The 15,749-nt window shown below is 35.8% G+C and overlaps 1 protein-coding gene across 1 annotated transcript in view; it reads left to right on the plus strand.

Moving 5' to 3' along the window:
• LOC135078334 (uncharacterized) overlaps window positions 1-15,749 on the plus strand; it is a 56,887-nt gene that overhangs the window by 6,307 nt on the left and 34,831 nt on the right. The window contains exons 11-17 of the mRNA XM_063972932.1: window positions 42-541; window positions 659-842; window positions 965-1,160; window positions 1,258-2,024; window positions 2,214-2,406; window positions 2,642-2,752; window positions 3,110-3,176. Coding sequence (XP_063829002.1) covers window positions 42-541; window positions 659-842; window positions 965-1,160; window positions 1,258-2,024; window positions 2,214-2,406; window positions 2,642-2,752; window positions 3,110-3,176 — 2,018 coding nt within the window. The remainder of the gene's footprint in view (window positions 1-41; window positions 542-658; window positions 843-964; window positions 1,161-1,257; window positions 2,025-2,213; window positions 2,407-2,641; window positions 2,753-3,109; window positions 3,177-15,749) is intronic.

The following is a 15,749-nucleotide window of genomic DNA, read 5'->3' on the forward strand; positions in this document are numbered from 1 at the left end:
ACACATTCTTATTTGTTTGATCTCTGACATAAATTTTTCAGAAATATCCTGGAGTAATTGCGTTTTACACCGCTAAAGACATACCCGGAGATAATTCGTTTACTCCTCCAAATGTGCCCGTCATAATAGAAAATGAAGAAATTCTATGCTCCGAAAAAGTGAAATACTATGGAGAACCAGCTGGAATAATCGTTGCTGATAAAGAGAAAACAGCCAATAAAGCCGCAAAACTAGTTAAAATTATATATTCATCTACAAATAAAAATAAACCTATTATATCTATAGCAGATGCAATGAAAGCACCAGACAAGGATCAAAGAATAGTCAATACCAGAACTATTGAACCAACTGAAAATGGCAATGATGTAAAATGTGTTTTATACGGAGAATTCAATGTAGGAACCCAGCATCATTTTTACATAGAACCTCAAACTTGTGTAACTAAACCAACCGAAGATGGAATGGAAGTATACTCTGCATGTCAGTGGCTTGATTTGCCGAATGTTGCTATAGCACAAAGTCTTAAAATGCCAGTGAATAAGTATGATTATTGATCATCCTCCTATTTATATGATACCAAAACGAACAACAATCACACTAATTAATACAATTCATTTTATAGTCCTCGTTATATGAAGCTTTTTGCTTGTGGTTTCAGAATAAATGTCATCATACGCCGAGTGGGAGGGGCCTACGGAGGCAAAATAACGCGCTCATGCCAAATTGCATGTGGCGCGGCCTTGGTGACCCACTTGCTAGGGAGGACTTGTAGATTTATTCTGCCTTTGCAAACTAATATGAAAATCATTGGTAAAAGGCTATCTACTTCCTGCAATTTTGAGGTACATACTTACACCCAAAAAAAGTCTTATGTTTTTATGACTTAAAAGACGACATTACATCCATATTTAGGCACTTATTTTCAAAGCTTTATACCATTATTTACCTAAAAATACCTTTACAGGTTGGTGTAAATAAGGAAGGTGTGATTCAATTCTTAAAACACAAATTCTATCAAGACAATGGTTGCTCAAACAATGAAAACATAAGCCCAGTTACAGTGAATCACGTTCTAAATTGCTACGACACTCGACGATGGTACATTGAAGCTAATAGTGTTGCTACTGATACACCTTCCAACACTTGGTGTAGGGCGCCGTGTAAGTAAATTCACCAAAGATTAATATTGCGATATAGATGACGATTATACGATTAGAAATAAGACGAATGCTAATGAAAAATATTAATGGGTTTCAGCTTCAACTGAAGGTATAGCGATGATAGAATATATCATGGAAAGAATTGCTTACAATCTGGGTAAAGATCCTTTGGAAGTCAGAATGAAAAATATGGCTAAAGAAAACAATCCCATTCCCGAGTTAATTGACCAAATAAAAAAGGACTCTAATTACGATGAACGCGTAAATGAGGTGAAGCAATTTAACGACGAAAATAGATGGAGGAAAAGAGCTATCAAACTAATTCCAATGACTTACGATATATTTTACATCGGCCCTTACAATTCTATTGTATCAATTTATCATGCAGATGGGTCTATTTCTCTTACTCATGGTGCAGCTGAAATGGGACAAGGGATAAACACAAAAGCAGCTCAAGTCTGCGCGTACATGTTTGGTATAGGTTTAGACAAAGTGAGTGTGAAACCAAGTTCTAGTTTTACATCTCCAAATTGCACAGCCACAGGAGCAAGTATTGGTAGCGAATGTGTATGTTTCGCCACGATGAAAGCTTGTGAAATCATTTTGGAGCGATTGAAACCCATTAGAGAAAAATTAAACAATCCAATTTGGGAAGAGCTGGTGAAAGAAGCAAATTCAGCTGGGGTAGACCTGCAAGCATCTTATGCTTACTCCTCGAAAGATAATGTGAAACCGTATGATATTTACGGAGTGGTTGTCATGGAGATAGAACTGGATATTTTGTCTGGAAACCATGATATACGAAGGGTTGATTTGCTTGAGGATACTGGAAGGAGTTTGAGCCCCCAAATAGATGTGGCACAGGTAAGTGTTAGAAAAAAAGAAAACTCTAAATATTAAAAGTACACCTTCACACCGAAGCTGCGGATCTACCGATACTGTTTGTGAGATATTCTTTAAGAATCTCAATCTAAATATATCATAGCCACAAAACCGCCGACAGCTTTGATGTGTAGAGTGCCTAAGATCGAAATCTAAGTATTTTACTTCTAGATCGAAGGAGCATTCGTGATGGGTCTTGGTTACTGGACGTCTGAAAATAACATCATGGATCCTGACACCGGAAGAATACTTACTGATCGCACGTGGACTTACAAGCCACCGGGAATCAAGGACATTCCAGCTGACTTTAGAGTTTATTTTAGAAGAAATGCTAGCAACCCTTTGGGAGTATTGCAATCAAAAGGTATTTATGTCTAAAATAATATGAAAAATGCGCGTGTTAAGGCCTTCTGTGACCAAAATCCACGCAGACGACGCCGTGGGCAAAAGCTCGTGTAAGAAATATGAAAGTTTTTGCATAGCTTTCATTCTCCTTTCTTGGATTTTGTTGAAAAAGCTTTTATTGAAATTTTAGTATTAATAAAGTTTCAGGTCATATTTTCAACTAGGTAACTTCCTACTAATTTCTTTAATTTTAGCTACTGGTGAACCGGCGTTATGTTTAGCTGTGGTGATTACACACGCCTTGAGGGAAGCTGTTAGGTCAGCCCGCCTGGATGCTGGTTACGAGGACCAATGGGTGGACATAAGTACGTACTGTAATAGTTTTTGTTGAAAAATGCACCTATTTACACTATAACAGATCTCACATTCGTTGACTTGATGTATCGTACCTAGCAACATGTTACAATTATTTTCAACTAGAACTATCAATCAGTACACCGACTAAGAAAAATTACTCGTGTTTTGGGGTAAATATACGAAATAGGCAGTAAAGTGCCTAATTTAAGTCTTTGAATAGGTTCTAAAAGTAATCTACGGGTTACAAAAGGGCTTCTTTGCTCAAACATCCTAAAATAATTAACCAAAGTGATGAAATAATATAAAATTAAACGGGCCGTAAAGTACGTAGCATATTGCTTAGTTATATTTTTCTTTATTTACAGGGAATCCTTGCACAGTGGAAAACATATTCATGGCAGTCGGGCATAAAGTCGAGCATTTTAAGTTGAAGTGAGGAGGTGGAATTTTTACTCCAAAAATTCTATTGTTCCGGGGAACATCGAGCCCGTAATGGCAGTGAAATTGGGAGAATGATTGGCCTGAGCCGGCGAAATGTTACACTCGAATTGTTTTTTAAATCGCTTGTTTATTCTGATGTTTTTCTTTTCTTTTGTTGTGAAGTAGTTTCCCTCGATGTTTGATTTTAAAATAAAACGCAACTAATTCATTTTTGTTTCATTTTTAGTTTTTATTTCGGCTTTTCTAGCAACGATTTTCGGCTAGGATTTACTAGTACAATGCGTAAATCATAATTAATTATCCATCAATCTGTCAACAGCCAATAATCGTAGCAGCATTAATTAATTGCAATGTAGTGATAAACGTTTCATAATTCACGTGCGTCACTTTGCAGTATAATCTATTATTAAACAGAAATTGTGGTCAGCTAGTTGTTATTAATAATTTAATTATCACATTGAACTAGTACAATAATATTACGACAATGATTTCTATTAATTATTCTGGTACTATTATTTATAAATACGCAAGAAACATAATTGATTAGCTAAAAATAATAAAATAAGACTAACTTAGGCTAGACTAGTTAGGGTTTGGTAAAATAAATATTAACACGACACATAATATAAGTCATCATTCTACTACATACTAATAAAAAATCTGTTATAAATAAAAATACATTGAAATAAGACTAGTAAACCATTAGTCTAATTGCTTCGGAGAACAATAAGAAAACTAATAGCTTCGTCAAGTCAGCGACCAAACCAAGTGTAATCAACGTGGCTCTACATTCAAACTACACCACCAAATAGGAAGTTAAAGAAGTAGACTCACTCGATTCTAGATACCTGAGTACTTTTATTTTAATGGCTAATTTATCATTCGTATAAAAGCCGTAGCACATTTCATCATCATCATCATTTCAGCCATAGGACGTCCACTGCTGAACATAGGCCTCCCCCAATGACTTCCACATCGCACGGTTGGTAGCGGCCTGCATCCAGCGCCTTCCTGCTACCTTTATCAGGTCGTCGGTCTACTTTGTGGGTGGACGTCCAACGCTTTTATTAACCCGGAAAAGGATCATAACCGTGGCGGTCAGTATTCTTTGTATGCAACTTCATGCTGCAACGCACACTTATCCGCACCGTAATGTAAACGCCTCGCCTCGCGGTTTGCGATGCGCAGCGCGCAAAAGGCGATCACAGCTCGCTCGCAAAAGGCGATACGGTCTTATTTTGTGATATGGTGTTGATCCCTTTCCGAGTTGATATGTCTGCTATGACCTTATACATTTTGAATTGTGTTAAGTCAAAGGGACTTATTTTTGAAGCTTTAAGAATCCCATTCGCATAATAATGAGGACAAACTTAAAACCTTATTCGTGTGAGATTGTATATGAATTAGAATTCTATATCTTCAGTAATAACGACTCTTGTAAATTCAGATTTGCTAATTATTCCAAACCTAACCCGAAAACCTAAGCTGGCAGAAGGTTTGGTTAGGAAAAGCAATGGTAAATTATTTTCATTACAAATGTAACCCTTTTCCTAATTTATGCCGTTCCAAACTTAACCAAAATGTCTGAATTATTTAGTCATTTTGTCTGTAGAAATAAATACAGCGTGAATCTACGAGTAGACTACGAGTACACAAGTGAAATGTATGGCATGGCGTATATTTCTAAAGTAATCCTTGGGGGAGGTATTTGTCCAGCAGTGGACGTCATGCGGCTGAAACAAACGACGAACGAATATTTCTAAAGAGTGAGCATATTATATGGGCGACGAGGCCCCATAGCTGCATAGTATGTCTGGTACTTAAGCATATTTTATACTATCCTGATGAAGTATGTCTTTATGGCCCTGAATTGAGTTCATTCTAAAAATAATATAACTACAAATGAGAACAAACTTGCTGCTAAAATCTACAGTATGACTGCACCGGACCTCCGCCATAACGTTCCAACGACAACCGAACCATTAGCTGGGCAAAGAATTGGGCAAACGCCAACATTCTGTTATGGCCCCATTCCGTCAAACTTACGATTCTACCCCGAACAGATCACCGGCTGGGATCACAAAATCTGAGAATAGAGTTTAAATAAACCGGAATGGTACGTAGTCCCGCATACGTAGCAAGATTTTCCATTTAGTGGAGTCTGGCCAGATTTAAAGGGGACATTCAAAATGTCAGACGCCGCGCACATCAGACTGTGCATTTTTGCTGAAAACTCAACCCTATTACAACCATATAAGACCTAACAGTATTCAGCTTCACGTGCTGCACTCCGTACCTAGAATATTAGGAATGTGATTTGACGGGCCGAAACCCTGTCTTTTTTTACTTTAGTGAGCACTTGGAATAAAAATTCCAACTGGTTTATAGAGTCTGAAGTCTCCAAGTGTTAACTAGTTAGTTTTGGTTCGTCATAAAAACATGGAAAATGACTCAAATTCAAGCATGGTTTGTTGAATTTTAATACTTATTTGAACTAATGAAAGGCTTTGAATCAATTTAAGTGTAAAACCTTGTGCTATGATCTATTTTCAGACGTGTTTCAGACTTTCTGTGACAAGATAGATTATAGGTGATTGGTTTACTTGCAGGAGGGTCGATCAAATAATTGAAATTATTGAGTTTCCCCAAAACGAACAGGACGAGGGCTAGAGTGGTCAAATATTCGAAAGACAGCACGTCCGCCATAATTCGCCATAATCGGATTTATGGAAGAAGAGTCAGCTCCATAATTTGATGGTCACTTTCTACAGCTGAAAACTGTAGAAGGTATTCATGAAGCTTCTAAATTTTTCTTGCTTCCCTTTTTGCTTTTGATATTTTGTCAAGGTATTGGGATGCAACTGTCAATTTTACATCAGCTGACCATCAGGTATTGCGTGCTGGTGTATAAAATTTGCAGATTATTTTACTTTTCTTAACTTATTTTAAAAGCTTACGTTGACTTTTTTAGATTTCGAGCTCTTTCAAACGGTACCAATTATAGGTTGCAGAATCGTTTCCACACCGTTCAACCTACTTTTCCCACTTCTACTTATATGATCTTAGAGCGAATTCATTTTGTGTTAAAAAATATATTTCTGGTTACTCATTAATATGGCTTGTTTGTTTCAAGCTTTTTATATTGCTTCTGCCTTCAACTGTACAAGATAATATGATTTCGGTGGGCTGTCCGTTACTTCCCTGACCGTGCGTAGCATATTGAAGGAAGCTGCCATACTATATAATATTTACATGCAACATTATAAGTAATTAACTTGTCTTTCAACGGCAGACGCAGGAAAATAAATTAACGAAAATATTTATTTATTCTTTGAAAATTAAACTGAATTGTGTAAAGCTTTTTTTCAATAGAGCATCAAAGGTTTCTTTTCAAAATCAGGTTGTTACAAACGTCATTCAAAGTGACATCTCTGCAGTTGCATTAGGGGCTATTTTTTACAACAAAAATTTAGTCTGATGTGGACTGTACTTTCGTCGTAAAAACCTGAAATCAAAAGCAATCATTGGATCATAATCATGCTATTCGGAAAACGTGAGAATTTAAATGGGCCACTCATTTACCAAAATACCAACTCAAATATTTTATGATGCGCCAGCGTTTCCTGATAGCGATCTAGGATATTGTTGGATAATACCACGAATACTGCGCTTGGTGCAAATGTTCACTAGGAAAGAATACCTTAGCCTTAAAGTATTATAGAATTTTAATAATTGCCTTTTATTCAGTTCAGAGCTATCAAAATCGCGTCTATCAACCACTTAAAATGTGATATTTTGTGATTGTGATTCAACTCTACAACACTTTTAAAGAGCATTGAAATGAAATTGACAATATCTGACCAATTAAAGTACAAAAATAATTTTTATTAAACTTTAATTAAGCTTATTATGCACTGGGCAATTTATTCTGCAAACATAATGTTATTGTGTCGAGTACGGATTAAAATCAACAATTCAGTTATTTTAGTGTTATTCGCTAATCCTACATCAATATTATTGTAAAACCTTGTGTATACATTTAAATTAAATACACGAGTGGGTTTCAAAATATTGTTTTAATGTTGAAACATTCTTGGGGTCTGTGTCGGTAAATTAGTGACTCACCTTCTTTTAATGAGAATTAGAGCTCTTAGAAATTGATACTTTTAAAATCCTTCATTATTTTAAAGTATATTTTTCTGTTTACATTTACCGCTTTTAACAAATCCTCGCGGTTGTTTAGAAAACCCGTCGTAAATATCAATCACATAAAATAAATCTTAACCTCAAATTAAAGTAATTTAATGACAGATTGAGCTCTACTTGACGTCATTTGAAGGGAATGCACCACTTTCGAGTGTTTTTCAACACAATAATGTATTCTCTAACGACGAAAAAACATTTTCAGCACAAAATTATGATTTTTCACTTGAAAATATCGCCTCGGTACTTGAATCCATGATATTTGGCCAGACAGGCTACATTGACTAAAAAGTTTCGGAGGCATTACTTAGGCTGAGTTGCACCACCAAACTTTAACGGTAACTATGACGATAACCGGTGCTTTTTGTATGGAGTCTGACAGATTTTTGACGTTTGTCAAAGTTAAAGTAAGATGATGCAACCCAGCCTTAGTAAACCTGTAGAAATCTTCAAGTAACTTTCGTACTACATGAAATTGGTTAACACCTTTGCTGCGGCAGTAACTTTCTAATACTTTCCATTCCTTCGGTACAAGGTCAGTAAACCTGTGTGCTTACCATGAGTTTACGTTAGGTGTGCTCGCTAGCGACTACGTAAAAAAATGACATTAAATGTATAACATATTGTGCAGCGCCCCTAGCGGCTACTTTCAAGAAACAAAATCTTCATAGATTTTTTTGACGTACTCGCTAGCGAGCACTCCGTACGTAAACTCATGGTAAGCACACTGGTATTAAAACTTACATTGTGGCGGCACAAGGCTTAAAGACCTTGTAATATTTAAGATATATTAATTTTATTTTTGGCTTCATGTTAATAGATATTGTGGTTTTTTTTCTTTGAATATTAATAATAATGCATTTATTGACATACACCTGAAGGCGTTCGTGAATAACTTGTTTAGTATAAAAATTATAGCTATATTCAAAATACAAGGCTTATGCACCCTGTGCCGCACTGAAGTAGGAAAGTCTGGTGGGTATTCTAGGGATGTGAAATACAAATATCGATAGTTTTAATTAAGTTTTAATAAAAATTTAAAAAAGTTACAAACAAAGATGTTTTAATCATTTAGTCTAAATATTTTACAAATAAGACATACATGCATAAATACTTAAATAAGCTATATTTAAAGAAAACATATTATTTAATAACATTTAGTTACAACTTTTAAATTAGCAATTAATTTAGCAATAAATCGTGTAGCAAATTAAATTATAATCAATTTGCAGTTTTGATTTTGTTTGTTTCTCTTGACGCCATGTCGACATGTGCGTTTCTTACGAATGCGAGGCAACACTGGCTGCACGAAGCTAGCGTGGGGTGCGGTACCAGGTGCGTAGGGTACAAGGTGCTTCGACCTGGTTTCGCATTGTGAAGACATTTTATTACTTCCGTGCGGTACCAGGTCTAAAAACCTGGTATTAAGGTAGGTACATCATTGGATTCTATTTTAAGAATACATCATAGATATACATATTCATCACTTTCCTACACCGGACCCAATTGAAGTTATGCTTTTCGCACGACAAGGAAGACTATAATTTTCTTAGCCGCACGGTAAGCGAGACGTACACAAGGTCTATAGACCTGGTTTCGCACTCAACGTGTTAATAGCCAATTTCTGCATCACCTAAATAATATATTATGTAAACAGACAATCATTTATCTCTTCCAGTAGGGGTTAAATCGTTATCCCACACTTGGTGCTACTTATAAAAACTTACCTCGTTAAATATTTAACAGTTTTAACCCCTTGACGTCCATCAAACAGAGTTCTTCAAAAGTTCCATTTAAATTGCAAAGTGGTGTGTTGAAAAATAAATGACGCCTTTGAGACAATGTTGTGGTGATAATATATGTGGCACGTGTTAAATAGATTTCTTTTTAATCGTTTCCTTGATTCCATAAGTAAATTAAAATTTATTTTGGAATTAACGAATGCAGCTTGACAGGCTCAGCTTCGTTTAGTACACAAACCAAGCAAGACAAGCTGCTATGGGCAAAGGGTCAGACAAATTTTATATGACAAACAAACACTGTCGCACTCTTTCACAACACATATTAATTCTGAATTTTGTCTATGTATTTAATCCTATCTCATTGACATAGTACGGGGCTCAGTCATTTTTTTTAACTTTGACACTGCACTTTAAACTTCAAAATCAATATCAAAAATATCTTTGATTGTTTAGTTAGACTAATTAAATTAATTCATTAGTCATTCAAAAATCGTTAAATGCTCTTAAAGAACATGTCTGATATTATTTTTTTGCCCTACCAGCGCTCTATGATACCAGAATGTAGTTAGATACATTTTAATTCGACTTACATAGAGTCTAATTCCGGGAAGTAATTGGCAATATACGAATTTGGTTTGTGGTAACTCCTGTTGCTTTTGAGTAGGGTCTGAGCCCTTGGGTCAACTAGGAAATTGTACTAGTCAAATTAAATCTGTGACGTACTATTTTCCAGCCCCTAAAAGACACGAAGATAGTTAAAACTAAGAAAAAATATAATAGTACTTTTACGTTTGAGTCTTATTAATTATATTATTTAAATATTTGAAAATTATTATACTTTTGGTTCGTTCTTTAATTTCAACCAATGACGTCCACTACTGGACAAAGGCCTCTCCCAAGGATTTCCGCAACGAAGGCCTTGGCGGCTGGCATCCAGGTACTTCTCGCGACCTTTTCACCAGATTGTCGGTCCACTTAGTCACCAAATTTTGGTAAAAAAAAGATAGACACAACTCCAAATCCCAGCAGTGTAACCAAACATCTGCAAAATCAGAATACTCGTAACTCGTAATTCATGCAGGTGAAGTGTTAAATGGGAATAAAGTTTTCCTCATTTATTATCATAAAATCCACTCACATCCCGCCTTTAAAACTTCACGAGGCAGTTTATAAATATGAGGCGAATAATTCAAATAATCTGACGTTATTCCGTGTTATCGCACCAAACAGGCGGTAATACCCGTCTCATACATTAACTTTATTGCAGGTGTATTGGACCTTTATTTTATTGTGCTATACATCAAAATTATTACCGATACGAACTTATTTTTGACACTTTAAGCTGGTAAACAGTTTTACTTACCTGTACAGAAAAGTTCAGGTGTGTGAATTTCTATATTACGCGAGGCTACGTGAATTTTTGAAAGAGTTTTCGTCATCATTGATTATTGTCATCGTCTTAAGTCCACAGCTAGGCAAAAAGTTTCTTAATAAGAGGCATGCGTTGAGAATTTAGTAACTCCAATTGTCAGCAATGCAAGATTCTCGTAATCTTCCTTAGGTGCGAAAAACTTAAAAAAAAATTGTTTAGGTACCTACACGTAAAAATCTTAGGTACCTACTATTTTACACAGAAATAGTAAGTATCACTTACATGAACTTCCCCTATAAACGTCCTATATTAAGCAATTTCTAGGGCAATTTAATGGTGTTTCGATCAATGACGTATGAGGAGCCGACCAATTGTCTAAGAGGCGGGACCTGTACAGACGAAGGCAACAGTGGACAGGTTTTTTTTTAGCATTTTTCCTCTATGTTGTGGAAAACTACACGGAAAAGACTAGATATTATTTACATCCATGGGTAAAAAAATCATAGAGAAGGGTCACAGAGAAGGTAGCTGAGTAATTCAACAATAAAGGACATGAAAATATTGTCGTTTAAATATGTACTAATTAAAAATCTATTTCTATTCCCAAGTAGACCCCTTCTATAAAAGACTAGCTCAGCGGAGTCGAATTCAGAACGGAAAATTATACTTGGAATAGGACCTTCTGAGTGCTCGTCGTTGTTTGCATGTTATGTAACAACGGATTCGGAAATCTTTGATACAGTTTTCTTCCTTTTCAAAATACAGGAATATTTTCTCTGATTAAAATTTTCTATCTACAGTACTTAAGAGCACTCTTTCTTCAGGGGGCAATACAAAATACCGCCTTGTAATATCCGTGAGTTGTACTGTAGTCAAATATGTACAATACCTACTGTAAAAAACATTAAATAAAAATATATGTATAAAAAAATAGTGACTGTTGTCTGCCAGTGTACACCAGCCCGCCCACAGATTAAAGCAATGCATCCACAACTAGACTTCAAAGGACCGTCTTGACGGCCAGTACTGCTGCGCTCACGTATGTATTAATTAACTTCTTTTTTTTTTCAATTAAAGACTCCAAAGTGATAGTGATAGTTGGACACAGAAAATGTTAAGAAGTTCCTATAATTGAAATTTTACAAGAAAAATATGTGGAAATAATTTCTTTTAGAAGAGACACGGCTATGTATGTGTTTTTGAAAATAGATAAGTAAATTTTTTGTCGTTTTTAAAGTTACTATAATTGTTACGTAGTGTTTATTTGACATGTGATAAATATTTAATAAATTAAATACTTTTTTCAGTCAATTAAAAATAATTTAGGTGCCTAATTAATTGATATTATTTACCACTCTAACTGAAAAATATTCGTACATATCACAAGTTTTCTTACGCTATCTACTTTTGATTGGCCATTTAGACAAAATGATATTTTAAACAAAATGATATGATGCGATAGTTAAAATTGCGATCAAACAATTAAAACTCGAGTCACGGGCATTCAATTATTTTGTGAGTGAATTGTGTCATTTGACGATTTATTTTGTTGCACGGGAAATAATAACGTCCGCGCCTCTCGCCAATTTTAGGCAATCACTGGTAATACTCAAATACCTACAACAACTGAATAAAGGACATTGTCAGAAACCGCCTAAAAAACCGCCCAAAAACATTAACCCATCATAATTATTTTCTATTTTTTTTAATACATTAAGCACCCTTTCGTTCTAATGGACACTTAAGCATTGAAAAATTAAATAAATAAGTCTTTTAACGTTTATTCTATAATACTATTACAACTTCCGGACGTTTTGGTGCGTGGCATGGTCTAAAACCTATCAAGTTCCATAATTTTTGCCGATAAAATCTGTACGAGGCATTACCGTACTTTATTGCTGGGAGTCCATGTATAGTGATGTTCCTGCGGCCATCATAGACAATAAAATATCGATTTTGAAAATAAAATAAATCGATTAAACTGCTTTGAAGACTAGATTTGTGTTAAAAGCTAAAAAGATATTGACACTATTACAAGAAGCTATCTAAAGTGTCCAACTGGTCGAAGGTCGTAAATAAAATAAAAATAATTAGGACCATAAACTGATATTCATGGTATCATAACTGTAAAAGTGTCAGAATCCGATGTTGAATCCAATGCCAGTTGAAGTGTGAGAAACATATATCAACCTAGTATAGTTGCCAGTCTCTCATAATCTATGCCAATGAGGGTTTTCGCGATTGAAAAATCCGCCAGATGGCAATACGTAGACGTGAGGTCCAAATGCTGCATGATTGGTTATTTTTGACATGACATTGACAGATATTCACCAATCATGCAGCATTTGGACCTCGCGTCTACGTATTGCCATCTCGCGGATTTTTCAATCGCGAAAACCCTCATTCATAGCACATTAATAATAGACCAAATGAACTTTTATAGATTGTGAAAGAGAAGATAAAGATTTTATTATTTTATTAAAATCTTGCCACGAAGTAGTTTTTCAGTAGAAACCAGGATTGGATAATCGCTACAGGCAAGTATCAGAACATTTTATAAATATTTTTAATCGATTATATCCTTGTGAATCGTTTTAATAAATTGTCATTTTACTTTTTCAATTAAAACTTTTTCAATCCCTAGTCTTGTCAAACTGTCATAATGTCAACAAATTATAAATGTCACGTCAGTTGACTCAATTTCAGTCTTCTGTGCGTTTATTGTATTTTTATTTCAATGAAATAGTGCTAAAGGGTTAGTACTAAAAGTGAAAGCCTTTTTTCAGAAAGAAAACCAATGTGGTGCCCTTATTATTCATACTGTTTGAAAGTTACAAGTCAGTGATACAGAGTTACCGACATTATAACTCCGTAGTGATACCATACCAAAGAAGAAGTTTTCCTAAACACACACACTTGTGTTATTTTTATATGTGATCAAATAAAAAGGATTAATTCTACTGCTCAAATGGAATAACTTATCCCAAGATACCGAATATAAAAAAAAAACCTCTCCATAGAAATTATCACCATCACGAGGATGTGAATTTTTTTGAGAATTTGATATTGGTCCTGTAAGAAAAGTAGTTGTAGGTATTTCAGTAGTAGAATCAACCCTTCTTGTTTCATCAGCAAGAGTAACTATAAAAACGCCCTGTAGGTAGGTATTATTAAGCTGAAGAGTTTGTTTAGTGTCAAAGACTGTCACACAGTGTAACTTAAATTGGCATATTATGATAATGAACATAAAAACTTAAATAAATATTTATGTTAATATTTTTTGTATTTATTTATTTTCCCAAAGCTTCACAGTGACAGCTGAAACAGCAATACTGTTGTAAAACTAAACTTGGAACAAACTGTTACAAATATTTTACAAATTAAAATAAAACCGCATGTTGCTTTACTTTCTCGTATAGGTAATAAATGTAATTAATGGCTAGATTATTAATGTTACTTTGTTACCCTCAATAGTGAGGAGATCTTATAAAATGGTAACCCTGATTTTCATTGTCATTCAAGTGCTCTTTCTTCGCATAGGCTTCTGTGATTTGGCCAAGGGCCACACACATTGCGATAACATTATGCGACATTGATTTGACAGCAGCGGAGTGAAGTCTTGCGACTATGCAAAATGATACCCTGTAATCGTAGCGCATATAGACATAGACGGGGCGGGGCACATAGCTCGTAGAGCTGATGGCCGCTGGGGCAGGAAAGTTCTTGAGTGGCGACCACGAGCCGAAAGACGTAGCGTGGGCAGGCCTCCCACTAGGTGGACCGACGATCTGGTGAAGGTCGCGGGAGGTGCCTGTATGCGAGCGGTGCAGGATCGGTCTTCGTGGAAATCCTTGGGGGAGGCCTTTGTCCAGCAGTGGACGTCTTTTCGGCTGAAACGAACGAACGAACGATACGTATTACCACTATTTACCAGACATTACTATTTATTGCATACTCGCCGGATTACACGTAGGAGCACGCGCGTTACAGCTTCGGCCTTGCATTATTATAAGATCTTGTTCCGCCCTTTTTCGAACTTCCTCCGTGAGGATATCCCCGCCGAATTCTATGATGAACCTATCAAAAGTCATATTCTGCAATGTCAACCCACCACAAGGTGGACCGACGACCTGATAAAGGTAGCGGGAAGGCGCTGGATGCAGGCCGCTACCAACCGTGCGATGTGGAAGTCATTGGGGGAGGCCTATGTTCAGTAGTGGACGTCCTGTGGCTGAAATGATGATGATGATGATGAAATGAATGAAAATGACAAATCTTCGAACGTGTATAATACCGTGCCAAAGTAATCATATAATTTTGGCACCTTAATAACTATTGCCGTTTTTGTTGTAAAGATCATGCAGCGCTACTTGCGGATATTATTGGAAAGAAAACTATGTGGGCTCTAGATCTGAAGCCGCTTTAACGAACACGAAGTGCTCATACAATGCGGCGTATTTTCTTCCAGTCTTTAGTCAGGACTTTAGTCGAATTAAAACCCCGGTTGAACGTGATATAGCCGCACTATAGAATACGATGCTTTTTTGCATAATCGCAAGACTTCGTTCCAGTGTCGACCGAATGTTATCACGATGTATGTGGCCCAGGGGTTACCGTAGCCGCTAAGGTTTGAAACTTCTTGCTTAAAATATTGTAGTCTTTGGCATAGACTACGACGGTAGTCATGGAGATAGGAGTTTGTTATCTCGTGTCAGATGTAAATGGTGAAAAGAAAACTCATGATTCGTGTTATTTTTATGCAATATGTAGGTTTTTTATAAAAGTGGAACCCCGAGTGATCTCCAAAACCCATTCTATTATTATATACGATTCGGCTTCGATATCTATAATACAATAGGAGTTTATTTCATGTGTCAGATGACAAGGGTGGAAACAACCTACGATTCATGTTGTTTATTTACGTGCAATATGTGGGCATATTATAAAAGTGGAATGCCGAGTTGTATTTCTAAAACTTGTTCTATTATTTTATACTATTTGGCTGCGACTCGGCGTGACGACAATACAAAACATTTTTCGCGAATCGGTGTTCATACATTCACACAATACATTAGACGCCATGTTGTCATAAACGACATATTATAAAATCGCTGTGATTTAATATTCTTAATCATTAATTTTATGGCAAGTGTCCATCAGGAATCATTGTTCTTACACACAGAATCGTATTATTTCGCTTTCGGGTAGTAATATGTCAAAATTGTTGGTTCTTAGGCGAACAATGTA

This window comes from Ostrinia nubilalis, chromosome 14 (genome assembly GCF_963855985.1).
Source record: "Ostrinia nubilalis chromosome 14, ilOstNubi1.1, whole genome shotgun sequence".
NCBI classification, from domain to species: Eukaryota; Metazoa; Arthropoda; class Insecta; order Lepidoptera; family Crambidae; genus Ostrinia; species Ostrinia nubilalis.